General features: G+C 39.3%; 1 protein-coding gene across 33 annotated transcripts in view; it reads right to left on the bottom strand.

Moving 5' to 3' along the window:
- DLG2 (discs large MAGUK scaffold protein 2) overlaps window positions 1–26,401 on the bottom strand; it is a 1,987,603-nt gene that overhangs the window by 45,757 nt on the left and 1,915,445 nt on the right. For all 33 annotated transcript variants that reach the window (XM_038568427.1, XM_038568453.1, XM_038568428.1 and 30 more), the window contains 2 exons: window positions 25,204–25,380; window positions 15,839–15,914 (listed from right to left, as the gene is read on the bottom strand). In XM_038568427.1, coding sequence (XP_038424355.1) covers window positions 15,839–15,914; window positions 25,204–25,380 — 253 coding nt within the window. The remainder of the gene's footprint in view (window positions 1–15,838; window positions 15,915–25,203; window positions 25,381–26,401) is intronic.

Below are 26,401 nucleotides of genomic sequence, written 5' to 3'. Positions count from 1 at the left end.
AGCTGGAAGAGGTACTCAGCCTCGCCCTCTTGGATGATGACTCAGTTTGGGGAGCTGACAGTTTACTCTTTGTCTCCCATGATCTGATGTCAACTGCAGATCCAGAGCACACAAGATGTCATTTGTAGCATTCATATCTCAGGAGGCATCACAGGGAAACCAATATGTAAAGCCCAATAATAAAGAGTATTCTTTGTAAAGTTGTGCCTGATTGAATAATTTTCACCTCTTGCTTGCTTATGGAAGGAGGGGTAACTCACAAATGAAGACAAATTTATTATAGTTGAAACTTCTGGGCAATCACCCAATAGCCCCATTTTAGCAGGACAAGTCACAGGGGTTAGAGCTCTGGGAGTTCAGTGGTGTGGCAGGTGAGTGGAGAGGTGTTTCTGTCTGGGACACTTTTTTCAGCCTATGCTGAGCCTTCCAGCTACACATTTCCTTTGAGATGCACTTCAAATACTATATGCTAGTGGATTGTTTTCTTTTTTCTTTTTTTTTTTAAAGATTTTATTTATTTATTTATTCATGAGAGACACAGAGAAAGAGGTAGAGACCTAGGCAGAGGGAGAAGCAGGCTCCATGCAGGGAGCCTGATGAGGGACCCGATCCCGGGACTCCAGGATCACACCTTGGGCTGAAGGCAGGCGCTAAACCACTGAGCCACCCAGGGATCCCCTAGTGGATTGTTTTCTAAGACAAGTAGAACTCAGGAGAGGAGGATATCTTAGTTCTAATGTGAGAGATATGAGTAGCCCAAAGATTTCTCAATAGTTCATTTTTTTGAGGAAAGTAAAATTGAACATTGCTTGCTAAACTTCAAATAGTAGCTGATAAAAGTGCAGGTTTTCACTTGGCTGAGATTTAAATTCCTGTAGGATTTTAGAGTGCAGATAAAAACAGTGAAAACACAAACACACGTCAAGGGAATAAAAACACCTTCAAAACCCCCAACACTTCCATTTAAGAACACTCTCTCCCTTCCCCTCTCCCCTCCTCCCTCTCTCTCGTACACATACACAGCCTTCCTTCCTTTTCATGTTAGCTGACACAGCCCAGCAGATTCATTATTATTTCTATAGGAGACATCAGGGATCTCAGGGTGAGATCACTGTCACTGTAACTGATTGTCACTTTAAAGCTAAAGAGAATGCTTCTTGTGTCTAGGGAGGTATTTTTTTCCTTCAGCATCCACCGGGAACTTTGCAATCATCCTTGATTCCTTACTTGTGAATTTCTATCACTTTTGTCTTCATTCTTCCTGCTACTGTCTTGGTTTAAGAGGAAGAATATTTACACATCATTTGGACATAGCATGCACACAAGAATTGTGTTCCCCTTGCGAGAAAATTCATTCGCATCACATAGCACAGTGCTAGGAAATAGCATCTAATAACATTATCACTCCTTATCCATTCTGATTTCAGGGGCTGAAGAGCGTAAATCCTAGTAGGAATCACTACATTTGGCAGCAATATCCTTACTTGAAGACTCCAAAGGAGTGGGATACTAATACCTTCTCCGTCATGGGCTATTGTAATGCTAAATGCAACCAGGCATATATGAGCTTAGCCATGGTAAGTGTTCAATAAATGATAATTATTTTTTGTTCTGTAAGCATTTATTGTTTTTCCCAAACATATTCAGGGATCTATCCAAAGGCAAAAGTGTCTGGTGCAAAGTAGAAAAAGGCACTCCCTTTAGGAAAAGGAATCACAAAAGCTCACTTTCTCAGGCTGGCTCTTGCTAAATGTTATGTGAGATGAGTTTTGTCCTCCAGGTGTGTCTCCTCTGTAGCAATATGGCTGTAATAAACACTGGGGCTCACATTTAAGCAAATCATTACCACATTGTGTTACAACTGCTATGATGGAGGCATATGTAACAGGCATTGAGGAGGGAGCGAGGGCCAAGGGCCGCTGGGGAAGCTGGAGAAGGCACAGGGGCACCATTTTAAATGGGATTTGAAGAATGAGTAGGAGACTGCAGATGGAGCTAGAAGAGCAAAGCTCAGTTCACACAGAGGAAAGGCCTGCCCAATAGGGGGCGCAAAGCCACCTCTTTTCCCCTCCACTCCTCCCCAATGCTGTGAAGTTTTCTGGATGGATGTAGGATTTAGGGGAAAGTGGGGTTCAGACAAATCGTGGGAAAGATGCTCAAGAAGCAGCTCTGGCCTGTACTGTGAACCCCTCAGTCACATATGGTACTACTGAATGTTTACTTCTGTTCAAGAATTAAGCAATAAATAATCAGTATAAATTTTTCTACAGAAATCAGATGTAGAGTTCAGAACCATTCTTTTGTCATTTAGCAACTTCAAGTATGATTTATAATATATATTATAAAGAAGGAGAATTTTGCAGCTGATAGAGAAGTTGCAAAATCTACTCATCAAAGTCTTATGCATTTTCATCACAAGGAAGATCCTACTATTAAATGGGAAAAAAAAGAAAGCTTATTCCTTGTATCTCTCAGCCCACAGTAGATTAAAAATAGCATAATTCATTTTGGATGGGGGCTAGACAGAGGTGCTGCTCCAGGCACATATCTGCAGACAGTGCCAAGAAAGTACAGCTGAGCATTGCACAGTGAGGCAAGGAAAAGAGCTGGGGGTGGATTCAGCCACAGAGGGTATCTGTAGTGTGGTAACCGAACTCCATGATCATTCACTCAGCAATTCCTTAAGGGTCCGAGCTAAGGGCAGGTGAAAGATGAGGAGTGAGGACTAACCTTGGACCTCCGCGTGGGTTTTGCAGTGGGCATCCTGTCGATAAACAGTGGTGTGAGAATTGATTCTTTGCCTAATACCCAGTCCATACATTTCAAAAGAAATTTCCACATAGCAGCCACTACAAGGTGAAGCCCTACATAGTGGGTGAAGATTTAGTATTACTGAAGCATCACCAATCACGTTAACATTGAGATTTTGATTTTTGTTGCTGTAATATGGAAGTACTAAATATATGTGGCGCTTAATTTGTAATTTTATTTAAATTATAGATGATAAGAGCTATAAGCATATGGTATTTGTACTTAATTTTATTTATATATATTTTGGAAGCATCATCATAAAAAGATTTAGTCAACGCTGGGGGAGACCAGAAGGATTATTTTCTTTTTATTTATTTATTTATTTATTTATTTATTTATTTATTTATTTATTTATTTATTTATTTAAAGATTTATTTATTTATGATAGACATAGACAGAGAGAGAGAGGCAGAGACACAGGAGGAGGGAGAGGCAGGCTCCATGCCGGGAGCCCGATGTGGGACTCGATCCCGGGACTCCAGGATTGCGCCCTGGGCCAAAGGTAGGCGCTAAACCGCTGAGCCACCCAGGGATCCCCTATTTTCTTTTCTTTTATTTTTAAGATTTATTTATTTATTTTTAGAGAGAGAGTGCAGGGGGAGGGACAGAATCTTTTTTTTAAAATATTGTATTTATTTATTCATGAGAGACACACGGAGAGAGAGGGAGCCAGAGACACAACAGGGAGGGAGAAGCAGGCTCCATGCAGGGAGCCTGATGTGGGACTCGATCCCGGGACTCCAGGATCACATCCTGGGCCAAAGGCTGCCACTAAACCACTGAGCCACCCAGGGATCCCCAGAGGAAGAGAATCTGAAGCAGACTCCCTGCTGAGTGTGGAATCTGACCACAGGCTCTGTCTCACAATCCTGAAGTCATTGCCCTGAGATCACAACCTGAGCTGAAATCAAGAGTCAGATGCTTAACCGACTAAGCCACTCAGGTGGCCCCGGATTATTTTCTTTAAAAGAGGTTTCTGTGTAGTCCTCACCTAATAGGGTTGTTGTAAGGAATAAATGAGAAAAGTCCTTATAATTTACTTAGCAAAATGCCTGAAGGTTATACATAACCTTCAGTAAGTGATAGTTATATTGTTTTCACATTTTAGAAATAGTAACCGAAGTCAAATCCTTTATGCACCAAACGTGTACTTTGTTCTTTACTGAGAAGGGGGTAGACATGGAAGTTCAGTTAGTTCTTGGCCATCACTTGGGGGGAACGAAGAGCTCTTTGCCTTTAATAACACAATGGACTCAGTAGCAATCATAAGTTGGTGTATTTCTTTTTTTTTTCTTTTTAAAAAAATTTTTATTTAAGTTAACTTTTACACCCAATGTGGAGCTTGAACTCATGACCCCGACATCAAGAGCTGCATGCTCCTCCCACTGAGCCAGCCAGGTGCCCCCAGTGCATTTCTTTTCTGACTGTAATTTGGGCTTGTGCTCCCAGGGCTCTACCTCTATGGGGGCCTGCAGGTTTAGGCTTGGAGGCGCTCACAGAACATTTCCTCCAAGAAAGAGGAGTGACAGCTGTGTCTTTCACATGGAACTTGTGCTTCAAATTCGTTAAGGTGTTAATCCTTTGTAACAGGTGAGTACAAGCCAATTACAGGGAGAAACAGTGGCTTCTTGAAGTCTTCTGGGAAAAACCACCATTCAAAGAAAGGATGCCCAAATACGAGTTTCAACAAGTGGTAACAAATATTCATAAAGATGTCAAAACATGAAGGCAAACAGCATATCTGCAAGTTTTTTGCTTCTTTTCAAGTGAGATGGGCTCTAAGGCACACTGACTTGTAATACATTTGAGACAGCTGCCGGGAGAGCTTCACTTCACCCACATTTCCCAGAACTCTGGAAACTGCATTATGTGTTATCATTGCTTAACAAATAAAGGATGTTCCTTCTCCCTTGTCACCTATGGATACCAATTGCCGTTGCTGCATGGAAAGAGTTATTTTCCCCTTTTTCCCTTTCAATGGACCTTAAGTGCACAGAATGCCATACATCATAATCCTTAGTCATCACAGGCTTTTCATTGTCTCATGCCTTCATGGGAGCTGATAGATTCATGGTGCCTATTACATTATGATAGATGATCAAGAGAGAGTTAAGGAGGGAGCCACACATGGATTTTTTTTCTTGGGAAGTGTAATTTGGACTTAATGTCCTTTGTACTATGTCTCTTCAGGTTAGTTGATCTCATACCTTAATGAAGCAAGTTCACTACACCTCTTACTGGTCCCATTTTACAGAGGAATAATTGGCCTGCCTCAACTGACTTGGCCACTTGCATAGATAGGACTGTAGCACTAGGTCTCTTGACTACCTGAGAGGAGCAGATTATGTACCGAGAATGCCAACTTCTAAGGAAATTCAAAACTTTCCCGGACCGTTCAATGTTTGCCAAGAACAAGGGCAAAGGCTCCTGCATCCTTGTTTTTCCCCTGTCCCTAGCATGTTGCTGGACATGAACAACATTTTGTAAATCTTTGCTGAATAAATGAAATGGTACTCATGTACCTCCAAAGGACAGCACTTGTCTATGTAATCGTGGACAGGCCACTCATTTCTCCTTCCCCTGCCTCCTCACCAATGAAATGGATAATGAACCGAAGTGCCTTGCCAATGTGAGGACTTACTACTAATATTCGTGAAGAATTTCTTAATCCCCAAAGAGTGGATCCAGCACCTCCACCTTTCTGCTTTTAACCTGGAAATCGGCCTAAAATTTGTTTCATTTAAAAACAATTATTTTAGCAACAGTTTTATTGATTCTGAGTTGGTTTCAGTTCAGCGGTTATTTTAGTATCATGCATAAACTGGTACTGATTTCTAACAATGTGTGTGTGTGTGTGTGTGTGTGTGTATGTGTGTGTGCACTAGAAGGTAAGCTCTGGGATGACAAGAGGAAGCGCCTTATTCATCTGTGTCCCCATTCAGTGGCCAGAGCAGTATCCTGTACATAGGAGAAACTCAAAATCTATCTATTGAAGTGAAAGGAAAATAATTCTCAGATCGAGAGGATCTTCTTTTAAAGGCAATAATAATAATACATCGTTCAGTTCTCCATTTATAAGCCAGCAAAACCAATGTGGGCTGTACCTTCTAACTTACATAACTTTTCTCTTAATACATCACCTTCTTTATTCTTACATTATTTAACTCAATAATTATTGATTGAATGCCATTAACTATTTCAGGCCCTAAATAAATCACATCCCCTGCCTTTAAGGAACTTGCAATCTACTCTCCAGATTTTATTGTTTTTTTTTTTCAGATTTTATTGTTATAGCTGAAAAATCAGAGTGTCAGAAAGAGAAGCTACTCGTTCCAGATCACATAGTTTAAAAAGTTAAATATAGGATCTAGGACAGTTACATTTCAGAGCCTATTTTCCTTTTTTCTAATGAAAAGGCAGAGTAACTAGTTTTTTTTTTTTTTTTTAAAGATTTTACTTATTTATTCATGAGAGACACAGAGAGAGGCAGAGACACAGGCAGAGGGAGAAGCAGGCTCTGTGCAGGGGGCCCGATTTGGGACTCGATCTCGGGATGCCAGGATCACGCCCTGGGCCGAAGGAAGACGCTCAACCACTGAGCCACCCAGGCATCCCATAATTAGGTATTTTTAATGAATATTAGGAACATAGTAGAAGCTGCTTTTGAAATGTCTCAGACATTACATGATCTGTCATTAAAAAACAATTTACCCACATGTAAACAGTACACAGTTGAAAAGAAGAAAGATATATATACTATTTTTGCTTGCTAAGGGTCTGCTATAATTACCGTGGTGAGGAAGTCAGATGATTGGATAGTCACTCTTGCACCTTTATCTTTTAGTATTGATGTTTTAGATTTCAGTGAGTTAAAAACCTCTGCAAAATGAAACATGCAAGCTCTAAGGTATGACTCTGGGCCTTTTGCCTTAAAGAGTCAGGTTAAAGGATGCTCTGTAGTGAATCAGAATCGATTCAGGATTAACTTTAAAGTAGAAATGGGTTTGAGCCAAATTCTCTGCATCATACTTAACATTTTGAATTAACAGAGGGAAGAAAATTTAACAAAATCTTAGTGTTCTTATCTGATAAAACTATACTTGTTATTTATATAACCACAAATTATACATCTCCTATTTATACTACTTTAGCCCTAGTAGCATCACTAATTGAATAGATAGAATTAGCTATGCTAATAACACCCAGAATGAGTTCATACATAAATATGCCTTAAAGAATCAATTACTCTATTTTGCTCAGACGACATGCCATTACTCAGGGCCCAGCTCTGCCACTTACTAGCTCTACGAGCTTGGGTAAGTCATTGATCCTTTCTAAACTTCAGTTTTCTCATTGTAAAATGAGCATATTAAGAGTACATGCCTTATAGGATTTTTGTAAAAAACAAATGAGCGATGCCTATTAAAAAAAAAAAAGACCTGTAGAAAATAAGGCAATCTATGGATATTCAGAGTAACTGTGTACTGAATGAAATGCAGTGGTTCTAGAATTTCCCATAGGTAGCTACACTATAGCAGAAAATTCAGAAATACTGGTGACTTGCTGCCAAGGGCAGGGGCAGGGATGGGGGAACGAGTGAGATCAGTCCTGCTGCCAATACTACCTCCACCTTCCTGCCTGACTTCAAAATAAGCAAGCACACAGTCAGAAATACCCATTACAGAGATGGCTGTAGGGCAAAGTTGTGGCAACTCTCTTCCTGTCATCTGTGCAAAAGGGGATTTAGAATCTAAAGAATAGAGTACTTTGAGAAATTGCTCATTCTAATCTTATAAAGAGGGTGAGTTTGAGATGTGTGTGCAGGTGGGCAGTGGCTGGAGGATGGGCAGGGGGAAGAGATAGACTAGTATTTCTAGGTACTTTATATAATCTCCAGATTTATTTATTTATTATTTTTTTTAAAGATTTTATTTATTCATCACACACACACACACACACACACACACACACACACACGCACAGAGGCAGAGACACAGGCAGAGGGAGAAGCAGGCTCCATGCAAGGAGCCTGACGTGGGACTCGATCCCGGGTCTCCAGGATCATGCCCTGGGCGCTAAACCGCTGAGCCACCAGTGCTGCCCTAATCTCCAGTTTTACATATGAGGTAATTGTATCCTAAACATGTTATGGTGACTCTGGCATAAGCTGGTCAGTCTATCTGATATCAAACATTTCCAATATGCTTATGTACCTCAAATTTCAGCAAGCCCAAAGAAACTCTTGAGGAACTTGTTCAAACGCAGCTTTCCTATCCTATCCCTGGAGATTCTGATTCTGAGGGACTGGGCTTAAGCCTGGGCATGTCCATTTTCAATAAGAGTCTCGGTTGATGCTGATGTAGGTGGTCCAGGTAACACATTATTTTTCCCTTCTGCCAAATATTTTCTGGTCTCTTCTTTCCTCTCTAGAGCTACTCTATGGCCCTAGAATGGTCTTCTTCACATCTCACCTGCATTATCAACATGGACTCCTGCTTTCCAGGCTTGCTTTCTTTTGGAAATTTATTCAACACAGCAGTAGGATGATCTGTGAAAACACTGACTTCTGCTAAAGTCTTCCAAAGACTTTCTACTGCTCTCAAGCCCTGGTTCCCAACTTCCCCTTGGCCTTTTCTGTGGATACTTGCAGCTTGTACATGAGCTTTTGCATTTAAGTAACATTAACATTCCTCTGGCTTCCCTGTGCATTGGGCTGCTTCCCTCTTAGGTGCTGTCCTCTCTGCCTATAACCATCTTTCTGTCCTTTGATACCTGGCCAGATTTTGTTGATCCTTCAAGGCTCTTTTTTGGTCATTATCTTCCCTAGCAATTTTCCTATGAACCCCAAGAGAGGTTTATGTATTCCAGTTCTGATTTCAAATAGTATCTTGGCCTCTCTTCTCCCTTAGTGCTTATACCAGATTGTATTTTTTATTTGCTAACATGTTTATCTCTGCGGAATACTTTATGATTCCTAAACGCTGGAACCACAGATTATTTGTGGTACTTCCATTGCCTAAATCACTACCTGACACATAGTATGGCCTTAACAAAGGTCTGTAAAAAACCTGAAAACTGAAGAAATTAGAGAGGAGGAGAGCACAATGAGCAAGTATTTCCCTCTACTTCATTAATGAAAATTTTAGCTTAATTAGGCAATGCAACTCATATTAGATTTCAAAGGTATTTTTAATTTTTAATTATTTGAAGATTTTATTTATTTATCTGACAGAGAGAGAGAGAGAGAGAGAGCAAGCAGGGGGGAGGGGTAGAAGGAGAGGGAGAAGCAGACTCCCTGCTGAGCAGGGAGCCCAGTGTGGGGCTGGATCCCAGGACCCCAGGATCATTATCTGAGCCAAAGGCAGAAGCTTAACCAACTGAGCCACCTAGGTAACCTCAAAGGTATTTTTAAAAATTTTACTTTTCTTTTCCTGCTGGGAATGAGGTTTACCAGACACATTCAGGTGTCAACATATACAAAACAAAACAAAAACTCTTAAAACCTTAATTAAGCTAGAGAAGGGAGAAGAATGTAGAAACTAAAGTATATCATAAAAATAAATATGTATATGTGTATAGTGAACAGATTTCATCAGTTGTAAATTGTACTAAATTCAGTATATAAGTTTGCAGATTAACTTGGTTGTTTTGACAGTAGTATTTTTTAAACTATTTTATTTATTTATTTATTTGTGACAGACACAGAGAAAGAGGCAGAGACATAGGCAGAAGGAGAAGCAGGCTCCCCACTAGGAGCCCAATGCAGGTCCATCCCAGGATCTTGGGACAATGACCTGAGCCAAAGGCAGTCGCTCAACCACAAAGCCACCCAGGTGCCCATTGACAGCAGTACATTTTAGACCTAGGAGGTCTAATTTCTAACAAGAAATAAGTATACATAAAAATACATAAGGAACATGATTTATTCTCCATTCCATTCCACAGACTAGTGGTTTCCTCATCAGTAATGTGACTAATAAATACCTTATAGAGAATAAGTGAAATAGTGTATTTTTATTCATTCAAAAGATGTTCATTGAATTCAATTGGCTTTCCAGGCTCAGATAGGGACTCTCCTCCCACGTATGTATTAGAGAAAGGAACTCAAATGTAGGCCCCTCTGAGAACCATTTTTTTTTTTTTTTTTTTTTTTTTTTTTTTCTGAGAACCATTTTTAGAGAAGCCTCAAGCACTTCTTTATCAGAGAACAATCTGAGTGCTGCTCACAAGATTCTCAGAGGACACAGGAGCTCAAGGTTTGGACAGATGTGGTTATGACATTCAAAAAAGGTATGAGTTTGCAGCTTTCCCCAGGATAGGCTAGTGACACTAAAGAATTCTCTGGACATAGCCATGTTTTTGTTCTTTATGTAGAAATGCTAATCTGGTTAAAACCACACTGCATGCAGGATAGAGAAAGAATCAGAGGAGAATGACTAGAGCCGGAAGACCAATAAGGAATCTGTTACACATTCTAGAGTAGGGAAGTGAAACTAAGGAACCTGAGGAGGTGCCTTTCTGGGTAGATGAACTTTGAGGAGAAATGTTGCTTTCTTGATGCCCCACGGAGTGGGGCAGTATGGTGCTCCTTCCACTCCACTTCCCTAAATCTCTGGGTTACTCTTAGACACTTGAGCTTTTCATGGGGCCTCTATCATCCAAAGACCAGCTCTATTAAGGAGCTTTCTTTTGAGGGCAGTAATGACCTTTCCCTTGAAACATAAACGTCACTTTGAAGTTGTTACAAAAGCAATCTTCATAACTTATTCTGGTGAAGCAAATGTAATTCCTAGTTGCTAACAAAGCACTGACTGTCAAGCCACTTTTTTGATAAATGATATAATGGCAGGCTCTGCTACTCTCTGTGTGTCCCAGAAAAATGATTCTCGGTGTCCTCATCTGTGACATAGTAGGAATCAATGGTCATATGTAAACTACCAAGAATGTATGAAGTAGAACTGAGATTTCTCAATGCCAGCTCTAGTTGGCTTCAGGGGGACTAGCATGGTCTCATTACCATAGCTCCATCTCTGTCCCATGCCCTCTCTCACAGTCAGTATCCCCTCCTGAAGGGAGCTCAAGGCTTTGGAAAAGAAAACAGAATAATATTAGGAACCTCTAGGTCAGATGTCTAAGGCTGACAGGTCTCTCTGATCTCTTTAGCAATCTTTTCCTATTTTCCTTTGCCATTGTTTCAAGTTCACATTTTCAGAATCTCATGGTCAGAAGATTGGAGTAGCGTTTTCGAACATCTCCAACTCTCAGTCCTTCTCTCCAGTCAATCTTTCTCAAAGTTAACCAGATTGGTCTCTTTGAAATCTACTTCTGATCATTGGCTTTCCTTTCCTCCAAGAAGGGAGGATGGGCAGACCATGTTTTTAGGAGACAATGTGTTAGGCGCAAGGGGCACAGAGATGAGTCAAGCTGGACCTCTGCCAGGGAGTGACATTTGGGCAGCAATGCAGATACATGCTGGGTGAAAGCCCAGGGGAAATTCTAGGTTGGGTTTGGTTACAACCATTAAAATTCTTCTGTCTACAGGATAAAGTCCAATTTTCCTAAAAAAATTTAAGGCACCAGAATTGATTTGAGTATAACTTTGCACTTCTGAGTCCTTTATTCCCCTTCATAAATTGTTGCTTGCAATGAAAGTAAACAGTGTTTTCTTTTCCAAGTATCCTGTATCCTACTCCTACCCCACTGTCTGGCCCCTTGAAAATCTTACTAATCCTTCGAGGTCTCCCCATGTCCTCCAAAATTCAAATTCTCCCAGCTTCCAAGCTGGAATCTCCTCCTCTGAACTTCAGAACAAGTTTCCTGTCCCTCTTTGTTTAGTGTGAATCCTTTGCTCCCTGTGGGGATGCATTCTCTCTTCTAGTACACCTGCTTCTTCAGGGCAGTGACTAGGTCTTATTCAGCTTGGGCCACACTGCCTGGCAAGCTGCTTGTACTGGCATCTAATAATGGTTTCGTGAATGACTGAATGAACACATTTGCCAGGACTTGTCCCTCGGGCGGGCCACAATAGAGGAAGTGTGCAGCTCCAAGTTCACGTTAGAGAAGTTCTCATCCAAAAAGATGTACATTATTGAGGAAACCAGCTTCTGCCTTTCAGGATTTAAGCTTATGTCCAAGTTAGTTTTTAACAAAGTTAAACCAAATTCAGCATACTTCATTTTTCTTAAAATGCACTAAATGACATAGTTTTAATAGGAAGAGGGCATGCTATAGTAAACAGACTATGGGCTTTGGAATCAATCAGACATGGGTTCAGGTTTCTTTGCTTTTCCAAGCTTTCGTTTGTTTGTTTCTTTCCTTTTTAAAAAAATAATGTATTTATGTATTTATTTTAGAAAGAGAGAGAGAGCGAGCACAAACAGGGGAAGTGGCAGAGGGAGAAGTAGTCTCGACCCTAAGGTGGGGTTCATTTCAATGTGGGGCTCGATCCCAGGACCCTAGTATCATAACCTGAGCCTAAGGCAGACACTTAACTGACTGATCCACCCAGGTGTCCTATCTTCATCAGTTTATGTTGAGTTTACCCATAGGTCCCAGACTGAGGCTTTTATAACAATAACTAAGTTCTGTAGTCTGTGTCCTTGGCTCAAGGTGAGCAGCACTTCCTGACTTCTCAGCTCTCCCTGTAGTAATGTCTCTCTCTTTCTTTAGCACACTTCCTCTTAATGGTCTTTTACTTTTTACTCTGGGCAAGAGTCTTCATTGATGTATCGTTCTCATGGGGATTTGGAAAACTTTGATTTATTATTTCTTGATTTATAGGCTTATGGAAGATTACTGCTGGAAGGCACATTAAAAATCAACGAACCTAGGGACCTCAAATAGAGATCAATTTCCAACATTGTTCTAGGCATGTATAGTCAATCATAACATTTTCTTCCCTGCTGAGGTTATACATGGTCTCAGAATTATAATATCACAATATTCCAGGTAGAAACTATCAATCCATCATCACGATCAATCCATCATATAAGAAGTGGAACTTGCCTGACATCCTTGATATAGTTCAAAGTTATTATTTTGCTAATGGGACCCAAAGAGCAGTGTTGACTTAATAATGAAATGAAATTAGAACTCAAGTTACTTGACCCTCATGACTGTTGGTCCAGGATTTCCCTTTTCACAGGGTCACTGGTCCTCCTTCAATAGTCATTCAAGTCCTAGAATTTATAATCTGTTTTTTTTGGAATTACCTACTAGTATTTAACAACATGATTAAAAAGTATGATGCACATGTCTTAGCTTTATCAAAAAGACACCTGGGCTTTCATAGATGTTATAAGCTCTTGAAGAAAAGGTCCTTTGTTATACTTTGCATCTTTCACAAGTTCTAGCCCTGTGTCTGGCATGTGGTAGGTATCCAACAAAAATTCTCTGATATACATTCAACTATATAGGTGAAACAAACAGGACTCTATGTTTAAATTCCTACTAACAAGCAGTGAAAAATCCTGCTTTCTTATTTATAAATAGTATTTATTTGAAAAGACTGCATGCATATGTACCCTCACTTTTTTTTTTTAAGAGGGACACCTTATGTTTAAATAAATTCCCATTTCACCCAAATGTTTTAAGAGAGAGTAAATTGTTATGTCAATGACTGGGCTGCCTGTGACATTTATACTTAAAAATACAAGGGGCAGTGTTGTGGTTTGGGGCTCCAAAGTCCTGAGAAATAATAGCTTTTCTTTTTTATGTTTTTCATGGTCACATCTACTGACCATAACTTGTAGTTCTGTGTGATGCTTGCAAGCCAGAATTCTTAGGACAGAAAGATAAAGGAAAAGAGATGAAAGAGCATTAGGAAGAGAGAAGGGCAGGTAGGGGGCAGTATTTTACAATACAGCAATGAGATACTTGTTTTGTCACTTAAAAATAGATGTTAAAAGCTGTACAAGCCACAGCTGACATCATATTTAAAAAGATTGAATGCTTTCCCCTTAAGGTCAGGAATAAGGCAAGGATGACTGCCCTTGCCTCTTCTATCCAACATTGATCCAGAGGTTCTAGCCAGGGCAATCAGGCATGACAAAAAAATAAAAGTCATCTAGGTTGAAAAGAAAGAAGTAAAACTTTCTTTTACATATGGCATAATCTACATATGTATATAGAAAGTGCTGAGGAATCTACCAAAAAAACCTATTAGAACTAATAAATAGGTTCAGCAAGGTAGAAGAATATGATTTATATACAGAATAATTACATTTCTATACATTTGAAGTGAACAAAACAAAAATGAAACTGAAAAGGTAATTCACATGAAAAAAAAATTGGAATCCTACCTCATATTGTATACAAAAAACTAAATCAAAATGGATCAAACACCCAAATGTAAGAACTAAAACTATAAAATTCTTAGAAGAATATATGGATGTAAATGTTCATGACCTTGGATTAGGTTCTTTTATATGATAGTTTCTTTTATATGATACCAAAAACACAAGTAACAAAAGAAAAAATACGTAAATTGGACTTTATCAAAATTAAAAACTTCTGTACACCAAAGGACACTAGCAAGAGAGTGAAAAGACAACTTACAGAATGAGAAATAATTGGAAAGCATACATTTGATGAGAGATTGATATCCAGAATATATAAAGAATTTCTACAACTCAACAACAACAAAACCAATTTAAACATGAGCAAAGGATCTGAATAGACATTTCTCCAAAGAGAATATAGAAATGGCTAATTAGCACACGAAAAAATGCTCAACACCAATAGTCATTAGGGAAATGCAAATCATGACCACAATGAGATACCACTTTGGACCAAATAAGCAGAAGGACATATAACAAGTGTCGGTGAGAATGTGGAGACATTGGAACCCTCATATACTGATGGGAATATAAACAGGTACAACCATCTTGGAAAACAGTCTGGAAGTTCCTCAAAATGTTAAACCTACAGTTTTTATAAGACCCAGAAATTCCACTCCATACCCAATGGAAGTAAGAATATTTGTCCACACAAAAATGTAACACAAATGTTCACTGCAAAATAATCCAAAAAATGGAAAGAACCCAGATGTCCATTAACTGATGAATAGATACACTAAATGAGATATATCCTTACAATGAGATATTATTTGGTAAGGAAAAGAAATAAAGTACTTATACATGCTACAATATCTGTGCATGAGAACATTACTGTGAACTAAAAGGAAGGAGCAGTCACAGAAGACCACATGGTATATAATTCCATTTATATAAAATATCCAGAATAGGCAAATCTATAGATAAAATAGATTAGTAGTTGCCTAGGGCTGGGTAGGGTAGAGGTGAGGATGAGGTTGGGGGGCCATTGGGAAGTAACTACTTTAGGGATTCTTTATGAAGTAATCAAATGTGATTGTAGTGATGATTGTCTAACTAAATATATTAAAAATTTCCAGATGGTATACTTTAAATTAGTTAATTGCATGGTATGTGAATTTTCTCTCACTAAGGTTATTATTAAAATAGATACATGTGCATATAATGCTTTAATTTCGATGATTAAATTTCACTTGTTAATTCTCTTCTATGTCTGTCACAACAATCCATGTATTCACTTAGATGATCCATATATATATGAAATATATATATATATATTATATATATATATTTCCATGACCACTGTCTTAGCTTTAAAATGTGCAACAGACTACACATGTTTGTGAAGAGCAGGTAGGTATCTTTTATGAAATCTATCCTTTTAAAACAATTTAAAAGAAAAAGGTAAATGAAAACACTAAACTATCTCTTTGCTCCTTCAGTCTAATCACTACATCAGTTTCATCAACATATCATTTCTGTGGACCACTGGCAGCTTTACCCCCATTATTTAATATATTTACCACAAATCTACTTCATCAGAGAATACATTATTACTTTTAGCAGTACATTTATAACAGTTCTCTACTGTCTGGTAGCTCCATAATTTCTTTGCTACTGAAAGCCTAAATGTTAATTACGCTTAAACTCATGGCAGCTGAGAGAACTTAATATTTCGATTATTTTGTACCTACCCCTTTTGAATCAATCACTCCAGGTTTCGCATTAAACTTCACTGTCTTCAACCGGGCACGTTCCTTTCTTTCCACCCTAAAGAAAATTGAAAATAAAGAGCTGATCACATGGCAAGGCATTTATGAGTAAGTTCCCTATTTGTTTTAAAGATTTTATTTATTTGACAGAGAGAGAACAAGCAGGGGGAGCAGCAGAGGCAGAGGGAGAAGCAGACTTCCCACTGAGCAGGGAGCCTTATGGGGGGCTGGTCCCAGGTCTCTGGGATCATGACCTGAGCCGAAGATAGATGCTTAACTGACTGAGCCATCTAAGCGCCTTGAGTTAGTTCCTTATTAAATGAAAAATACCTCTTATTCTACAGCTCAAATACATGTATTCTAAAGTATTTCTGTTCCTTTGTTCAATATAAAAAGTCTTGGTATATTGTCTCTAAGAGGTTAACATATCCCTTGAAACTTCTGTGTTATATGTAAGGAGAGTCACAGTGATTAGAAGAAACGAGGAGGGAGAAAAACTAATATTTGTTACTTAAACGCCTGAAAAAAACAACAACTAAAAATCTATTATAAGAAATCACAGTGCACAGAGATGAACATCTAAAGTGAAGATTACATAAACTTTTCTATTCTCCTCTGCTCCCCTCTGCACACTTCATCTCTCCTACTCTTTTCTTTCTGTTTCCTTTTTCTTCCCCTCCCTTTAGGAACACTAGGGTATTTACCTTCACCTTAAAACCAAACATAAATTCAAGATTATAGGTAATCTTGAATTTTTTCCTTTTCCCCAGTGCTGTTTTCCTGTCATCGCTGCAATTTTTATCATCGTACCTGACACTTCATTCATTCATGAAACACTCATCGAGTGCCTACCACATATCAAACAATGAGCTGGGGGACAAAGAAAAAAAATTAAAAAGCATGACGGCAATAAACACACAGTAATGTGCTCCTGGTAGAAATAGAGACATAGAGACTGATAATGTTGCACAGTAAGATTGCTGAGAGCAATCGGTGGGGTTGGGGGTGGGGCATCTATCTTACTGGAGGGTGAGAAGGAGGGGTAGAAAGCATTGGGGTGGGCTTCTTGGAAGAGGTGTCAATCTATGTGAAATTTGAAGAGTAAGAAAGAGCTTGTCAATAGTAAAAGTTTAGGGAGAGTTTCCCAGACAGGAGGAACAATGCATACCATGACCTGGGGATATAAGCAAGATAATGATTGCAGGAAGATTCTGGTATTGGGTATATACAGGATGGGATGTGAAACAGCGAGGTGGGTGGTGGGGCCTCCTTATAAAAGAGATCCATCCACACTAAGGATTTGGGCTTTTTCTTTGGGGAATCCTCATAAGTTATTAGAGGATATAAAGCAGAGAAGTGATCAAACAGATTAGTATTTTAAATAATTAATCCTGGTGGAGGAGGAAGATAGATGGGGGGTGGGGTTGAAAAAGAGGTAAAGAGAAGTTAGGTATCTCCTCGATTTCTTTTTTCTTCTCCTTTCTTTTCTTTTCTTCTTTTTTTTTTTTTTCTTTTTTTTTTGGTTTAAGCCTCTTCAGTTAGACATGATCACTCACTCCTTCCTTTAAGTCACAACAGTACTGATTTGTATCTTCATGTTGGTATTATCTCTTGTGTCCTTGTGTTTATTTTCTCAGTGCACATACAAAGCTGTCTGTTCCTTGAGGGCAAACCCACATATCACTGCACAGTATACTGTACCAAGTCCTCAATAAACCACTGGTAACTAAAATGATCTTTGAGGCATTGTTTTAACTTGACTTTTTGCCTCAATATGGCTAACTCTGATTTCAAAAATGGGAAAAGAGAGAAGAAAAGCCCTGAATCTACAGAAATTAATGGTTTATAAAATCTAAGCTATTCATAGATCAATAATTAACAACATATTGCTTTTTAACTGAGAGCTCTTTTGTGTTCCCAGCTGGAACAGAGTGAAGATTAGGGTTTCTATAGTTACAGAACAGAGTTCAGAATATATTTCAGTGTGAGAGGAGAATATTTGAGTAGAAACAGCTGAACAAAAATTTTTATATCTAACCTCCGATATTAAAGCAATATGTTCCAGTGAGAGTTTCTACTTGTACCCGACATACAACAGTTGGGAAGAGCTCAAGGAAGCTTTCAGATAAGGTCAGCTGCCAAGTGGAAAAATGCTCACTGAGAAAATGCCTGTTCTAAGAGACTTCAGCTTTTCTCAGTTTTAATCCAAGTGCAAATGTTAATTCATATTCATCTCTCTGGATCCTTCTAAAACTGTTCTTACAGCCCTGACTTTATCCTGGCTTCTTTGCATTAGCCAGGCCAATTATGGGAAACACTCGTACATTAGATGATGCCAAAATGACATGCGGAGATACATGGCTATTTGATCTGGCTGTGCAAAAAATTCTGCATGAACTCACAGAACTCATAGGGCTCCAAACATATATTAGGCTGAAGTCAGGATTCTAAGAACTGTTTGGAAAGAGCATTCTAATTTTTGCTTCCAGGTTTCCACACTCACCCTTTTCAGATTTCTTAAGAAATGTCCCTATTAGGCCGTCTTTAGTGGTTCATCTCTTATTTTTTAAAAAATTTTTATTTATTTATTCATGATAGAGAGAGAGAGAGAGAGAGGCAGAGACCCAGGCAGAGAGAGAAGCAGGCTCCATGCAGGGAGCCCGACATGGGACTCCATCCCAGGACTCCAGAATTGCGCCCTGGGCCAAAGGCAGGTGCTAAACCGCTGAGCCACCCAGGGATCCCCAGTGGTTCATCTCTTAAATTTTAAAAAGATTGCAAGGAATGTTTAGATGGACACACACACACACACACACACACCCCGCTATTATTTGCTATGGTTTATTAATCTTCAAAGAGGCAATAGGAAAAAAAACAATTTTAAAGTGCTACTGTAGGTGGCATGGTTTGAGCTCATGAGGAAGTTGGAAAGTTTTGCTTTCTATTGGGGTTGGAAGTTTCACTAACAATAATGATGATAATATAAGTGTTGGCTGAAGTTTTAACATAATTATTAGTGAAAAATTCCTTTTCATTTATATCCTTTCATTTGGCTCTCACAATAACCAAGTGATGTAGATATTATCGATCCCATTTTATAGTTGGGAAAGCCAAGACTTGAAGCTTGCCAAGTTTCAAAAGTGGTAGAAATAGGGCCTGAACAAACATCTGCTAAAAGATAACTTGAGTTTCTGTTCACATCTAGTCAGTTTGGGAAAGAGCATTCAAGGATCTTCCATGTATGCCTTCTGCAATGGGAATTCTCAACACAACTGAGATTGTAGATGAGTCATACACAGTTTTAAGGCCAACACTGATCTTCAGAAATCTGTATTAAATTTTTCACAAATGATAACCAAACTTTTCCCTTGTATCCCAATATCCCAAATGTCCTGAATTAAATAAACCATAACCAAATGCAAGTATATAATCACTTACATAACACCATAACCATAACAGGCTGGGCTTTAAATTATTATTGTTATTTTTAAGAGTGTGAGTGCAGGGGGACAGGAAAGGGGAAGAGGGAAAGGAAGAGAGAGAGAATCCTAAATAGACTCCATGCCCAGTGTGGAGCCTGATGCAGGGCTCGGCTCATGACCCTGAGGTCATGACCTGAGCTGAAATCAAGAGTCAGATGTTTAACCAACTGAGCCATCTAGGCACCCCTGGGCTTTAAAATTTAGAATAAACTTTAATGCTGAAATTTAGGTTAGCTACATGATTATATGCATCATTATAAATATTGAATTACATCATAAATATTGAATTAATTTCTCTCCTTGGCAGTCTTTTTGCATTCAGTACACCCCCATCATAGTTTTGATTTCCCATCCCAGAGGCCCACACTGATTACCTCTCTCAGTGGTAGGTGGCTGTAGCTTATGTTTTCTCCTACATACCTCAGTCCCTTCCTCTCTTCTAGTGCTTCTTGGGATGCAGGTGGTTAGCTTATTGTTCAAATGAGAGTCAGGGCTGGGAAATAGGGCTCTAAATAATGCTGTTTTCTTTTAAGCACTAAAATCTCAAATACGAAGAAAGGAAAGCCCCCATCAGTTGAGTATGCACAAAGTATTTGATGTTGTACTAAGTAAGCACTTTGTCTATATTAACTATACTGCACAATGATCCAGGGCTTAAGATGGAGCTGGGCATATAGTAGGGGCTTAATGAATCTTTGTTGAATAAGTGAATGAATGAACAAATACATGATTAAACCCTCAAGGAGCGTTCTTGACATGGATGTGAAAATTGAGACTCAAGAGTTAAGTGACTTAAAAAAAAAAGTTAAGTGACTTGCCCTCAAACTGTTTTCAGCCAAAGTTATTTACCAATTCTTGACTTTTTCACTTGGTAAGAATCTACATAAAGTTGAGCATCACCTTCTCTAATTATATTACTAAGTAGACTCCTTTGGCAGAAATAGATAATATTAAAGCCCACAGATCTTTACACCTAAGGAAATGGTAGACCACCTGTATAGAAAGACTGAATCAAAATGAGAAGTACTGCCTTACTTCTCTCACACTCAAGAGGCAAGCAATTAATTAGATTATTTAAGCAGAAATAATCCTCTCCACCCTAGCTTGGTCACTGACCAAAATACTGAAAATATAAACTGGATCGCAAAATCTGAGCAATCAATTCTGACAGCTAGCATCTCTAGGGAGAACCAAATGGTCATGCTTCAATGAGCCCAACTGTCTCCCTCTACCCTCTCACCCATTTCCCATCTGGCATTTTCAGGTTCTGGCCAAACACACAATGAGGTCAGGCTTGGAGCACTGGATGATGGGAGCATCATTTGATGCTGGGTGTTCCTGTCCCGGGGCTCTACAAGGGTGGAAATGCCATCCATGTGACTGGCCACAGGCTCTCTGCTAAGGGTAGGTGAATAAACCTTAAGGCAATGCTAGCTACAAACTTGTCATCTGAGAACCCAGGTGGCCATCACTATGAAGCAATGAATAAAGACTTAGATTAAGACACTGTGGAACAAATCATATTTTGGCCAGTCACAAAAACTACATCGTCTCAGGAAATAGTGATTCTGTACTATGAGCTCAGGTTTTGAAATCATACAAGTCTGGGTTTGAATCCTGCATCTGTCACTTACTAGCTCTGTGACTTAGGGTAGGTCATTCAGTCTCTTAGGATCTTATGATTTATGTTGGTGAACTTAGAGTAGTGACACAAAAGTCAAAAAGTCAAAGTGAATGTTAAATAAGATAATTTAAAAAATGGTTTAGCACATTATCTGTGCTAACCATAGCACAGGAGTATTAAGAACTCCTAACAGACAATTCTAGCATGTAGTGGAAAGTCATGTGGTCTTGCTATCAGAGAGACTTGGGTTCAGCCAGGGTGGGTGGTTGTGAATCCTTGGGCAAATTACTTGACTTCTTGGACTTCAGCTTCCTCATGAGGCTTTTGTGAAGATGAAATGAAATCGTGTATTTGAAAGCACCTGACACAATACACGACTGGTTCTATGTCAGATGGAATTTGTGCCTATCTGCTGTCCTTTCACATTCCTTGACCCTTGCTATGGACTGAATGTATTGGTCCCAAATTTCTGTGTTGAAGCTCTAATCCCCAATGTGATGGTATCTGGAGGTGGGGCCTTTGAGAGACAATGAGGTGAGGAGGGTGGAGCCCTCATGAATGGGATTAGTGCCCTTATAAGAAGAGAGAAATGATCTTCCTGTTAGCCATGTGAGGGTACAGCAAGAAGACTATCCACAAACCAGGAAGAGGGCCCTCACTGGGAACCCAAATAGCCAGTGCTTTGAAATTTGAAATTTGAAATTGGACTCTCTAGCCTTCAGATCTGTGAGAAATGAATGTCTATTGTTTAAATCACCCAGTCTATTGCATTTTGTTAGGGCAGCCCAAGTTGATTAGGATAGCACCTCTAGTTACAAAGAGCCCTCATTAACCTAATCACAGTGTAGCTGTGTCTTAGGTGCATGTTTAGTCCACAAACATGTGACTCCAGTTGGGCTCCAGTGACCCAATGAAAGTGCCTGGCACACAGACACTGCTCAAAAAATGCTTGCTAAATTAAATTTTGTTAAGTCTTATTTTTTAACTTTAGGAGGAAGGACTGCATATACATTGAGAGTACCAATTTTGTTGGAGTGGCTGTGACTCAGTTGGTTAAGCATCCAACTCTTGATTTTGGCTCAGGTCATGATCTCAGAGTCATGCAATGGAGTCTCGTGTTGGGCTCTGTGCTAGGTGTGGAGCCTGGGTAAGATTCTCTCTCTCCCTCTCTCTGTGTGCCCCCCCCCCCTTTAAAATAAAAAAACAGCATCAATTCTGTAGCCTGAATTCAAATCCCAGTTCTGCCACTTAGTAGTTGGGCAATTTCAGGCCAAGTTAATTAACCTCTCTAGCCTCAATCTCCTGAAATGTAAAATGGGCATAATTATAATATCTCTCACAGGGTTTAATGAGGTTTAAATAAGTACATTGTAAAGGGCTTAGAACAGCATCTAGCATGCTCTAGGAATGTTTTGCTAAATAAAATTTCTTCATTATCTTAAAAAAAGGATAGAAATCATTTTCACACTCTCCATCATGGTTTTGTTGGGATGATTAAATGGAATCAATAGAGAAACATATTTGTAAAGGGTAAAGTCATGCCCTCATGTTACTCAGTTTGAGATTTTCCCAGACCAGCTCCACTCACTGAACTATACTCAGAAAAGAGGCTAGCAAGGAATTAAAGATTGAAAAATTTAACCCCAATATAATAGTAAACCATGTTTTACCAGCTCCCACTTATTCTGAGCTGTAGTTGTAAGATGCTAAATGTAGTGTGAAATGAGGAAGCCTTGCATAAGAATTCTTTGTGGGGTAGGAATATAAATGATTTTTGTTTCTTTTTTATACTTCTAAAAAATTTCTCACTTTCTTATAATGAAATGTGTTACTTTTATAAACATATAAAACAATAATGATAGCATTTCCTGAAAGGATTAAAATCCTAAGGGAAAAAGTTGCCAGAAATTCATTTATAGCCATAAACTCTCTCTCTCTCTCTCTCTCTCTCTCTCTCTCTCTCTCTCACACACACACACACACACACACAGGGGAAAGCTACTATAACATTCATGAGATAGAATGCAAATAAATATCAACATTAAAGTCACTAGACAAACCTATTTTTCAGGCTAGCTGTAGTATGGTTGTTAAGATGGTTTTTATCCAAAATAGGAAAGAGACAACTTAAGAACGACCACCAGCAGGTGGAAAATTGTCTCAAGAGGAATAGCATTGAGAATGTTCCTTGGGGGGAAAAATAAAGTATCATTGAACAAATGAAGGGCTATTGACAAGACTGGTTAGAATCACAGAACCTCTGGGTTGGAAAGGGTCTGAAAAATTGTATAGTTTAACTCTCTATCCAAAGCTTGAATCCCTTTTATTATATTTCCTGACACCAGACCTTCTATTATCAGAATCACCTAGAGGGATTAATAAACAGATACAGATTTCCAAGACCAACTCCAGATGGACTGCATTAGAATATTTGTGTGTGTATGTACGTGTGTGCATGTGTGTGCACACACACATACATACATGCACACACAGAGGAGGGAGTCAGAGAGGGAGGGAGCGGGCACTTCTGTTTTTATAATGCTCCCTGGTATGAAAACCACTATTGTGGTTCACTGTCTTCCCACGTAATCCATACCATTTCTACACAGCTCCGACTAGTACAACAATTTCTTTAAAATGAGCTGAAATCTATTCCCACATAGCTTTTTTCCCTCTATTCCATTTCTATCCTTGGGGCCATATTCAGTAAGACAGCTCTTTCTTCTATAGAGCAGCAGCTCAGAGAGTTCTGATGAATTAAATCGAAGCAAACCAAAATGCACGTTGCCTTGACTTTTTTTTTTTAAGTAAATGGAAAAACAGAATACAAACTAGTACTGAGAGACACTGCTTTGAATATACATCCTTTGAGAAAACCCTACAAGCCATAGCGCAAACTTAGAATGTCCACTCAAAACCATTTCAGCCAACTATTCTGGAGCCCAGAGGTTTAATGAAAGTGACCCAGAGAACTGTCCGGTGGTAGGAGACTCCCAGACAGGGGTACGGGAGGCAGGGAGGTTCTTTGGAGTTTCAGTGGCTTCTTCATGGCTCCTCCCCACTAACCATGATGGAGCAGCTGTGTGACAGTCAGCCTGCTGTCGTCTTCCCACATTTTGCCCCGGGCTGTATGGCCAAAGACAGAGAAGGATGGGAGACCAGCTTCTCTGGGGTGCCAGCACTCCACGGAGTCATTCTTGGGCATAACCGACCTCTTCCTACTATGGTTTAGGCTAGCTCACCTGCTGGGTTGCTTTGAGCACTAGGGTGCTTAACTTCACTGAGGACTCTTTATAGAGGTTTTTGGGGTATTTGGATATGAGGAAGAAAGCCCTTGAGAAACCTGCAGCTTGAGAAAAGTTGATGACTGCCTTGAGGAAACACTATTCCTGGCTTTAATTTCAGAACCATATCTCTTTACTGGGTTACAGACAAATTTATTTCATGGACAATATCTTGGTGCCAAAAAGAGATTCACGGGTAGAAAAGTTCCTCCCTGGTCATGATGACTAGAAGCTGCTGGGTCCCATGAGGGAGTTGGCTGTTCCAAAGTTATTTCTGCCTTGTGAAAGCATAGCTGAAGAAATGTTTAGAAGAGAAAGAGCACAGTAGTCTTGACTCCGGAAACACATATAGAACTAAATATCTGATCGAGTGAAGGTGGGAGTTGCGGGGTGGGTAGGGAACAGGAGTAACGGAAACAGTAAAATACAATTATTAACCCAATCTTAGACCTCACCAGATTATTTGACAGCTCATATCCTAAGCATCTGAATTTGTATGAAGGTTTTTAGGTTTTCCCCCGTCAATATTTGAACATAATACATAGAAAGGAACTTTGCTTCATAAATTATACTTTATTTGGCCTTCACCTGACCTTTCTGTAAAGTTGTCTTGCAAATATGAACCTCTGGAGTAACACCTGAGTGTGTAAGTCAGCATATGTGCTAAGATAATCTTGAACATGTGGATGCTGGTATACATTTTAGGAAGGCAGTGTAAGCAGATTTCCTTTCTTTCTTTATGCCTTATCACAGTCATCAGTTTTGGCAAAACCCTAATATGAGAAGAGTGAGAATATTTAACTCATGTCACCTGTCACCACTGACAATTTTCCTGCAGATTGACTATCCCACTCAAATGGTTATTCTGTGAACAGTTTGTCATATCTTCATCTCCCTCATATCCACTCCCTAGATAGCTAAAAAGCAAGCACTATGAAATAGAAAAAGCATTTTTACCTCCGTTTGCTGGGGATGACCCCCATCTCCTCACTGTCCCCCTCCAGCGTGACTCTCCTGGCTTGCCACCACTCATCATCAGAGGCGTTGATAACATGGAGAATATCTCCATACTTAAAACTAAGTCCTTGACTTGGCAGCCCACTGTCCTTGCTCTTGTCATAGTCAAACATGGCTCTGTAGAAACGACAAGAGAGAACATCGTTAGGAACCTCTGCAGCACAGATTTGAAATTCACCATTTTGATTACCCACTCTTGCCCTGAGAATCCTTCATCCATTTAATACCAGCTCCCAGAACTGACTCCCAGGATTGCAGTCCACATTCCTACTATGGCAGTCACAAATCAGCATTAGTTCCTGCCTCTCTGTGAAGGCTGCAGGGGCAGCCTCTGGACCCCTAAAACTGGGGTACTGCTTCTTTTCGTGGAGATCACCATATGTGGCAAGGTGATAATGGGAGATGTGGCAAAGGCAGTTTGGTCTGAGATTTTGTTTCCCTCCTACTACAATCAAATTTTAAAAGTTACTAAAAAGAAGGAAATAATGAAGAATAACATGGCCATCTTTCCGAATGGAGCATTTTGTGTTATGAACAAATCCTCTCAGATGTATCAGTCTGTACAACTCTTTCCTTTGTGACCGGGAAAAATGGTAATAACTTAAATGCTATCCACAGGGAACTGTCCTGTTTCCACTCACTGGACTATGGGACCATTACTGAGGTTGACACTACATTGTATGTCTGAAACTAATAGAACACTGTATATTAATTATACTAGAACTCAATTAAAAAAACAAAATGCTAATTAAAACCACAAAAACATAAATAGAAATAAAATAAATTGAAAGGTTGCAGAGGTTAATCTAATGACACGAGTAAGTGCTCAAAATGTAATCATGAAAAAATGCGATTACACCTACGTTTGTGTGTGTGTTTATAGATAGATCAAAATTATATGGATAAGACAAATCTTTTCGCTTCCAGAGAATGAATGCTAAGCCTACTTCAGCATTGCACTCATCACTCTGAACTGTAATTCTGGCTTTATGTACCATTTTTCCCTCCTTAAAGAGCACATGCTGAGCCTTTGCTAAGCCTAACATACTGTAACATGTATGAATTGGTGGAGTGAGGGAATCGCAAACAAAAGTGAAATAAATGATGCCCAAGACCTTAGTAGGTAGGTGTTGCCTTA

Source organism: Canis lupus, chromosome 21 (assembly GCF_011100685.1).
Source record: "Canis lupus familiaris isolate Mischka breed German Shepherd chromosome 21, alternate assembly UU_Cfam_GSD_1.0, whole genome shotgun sequence".
In the NCBI taxonomy this organism is placed as follows: Eukaryota; Metazoa; Chordata; class Mammalia; order Carnivora; family Canidae; genus Canis; species Canis lupus.
The sequence above is the reverse complement of the archived record's forward strand: the minus strand, read 5'-3'. Positions and strand labels throughout refer to the sequence as shown.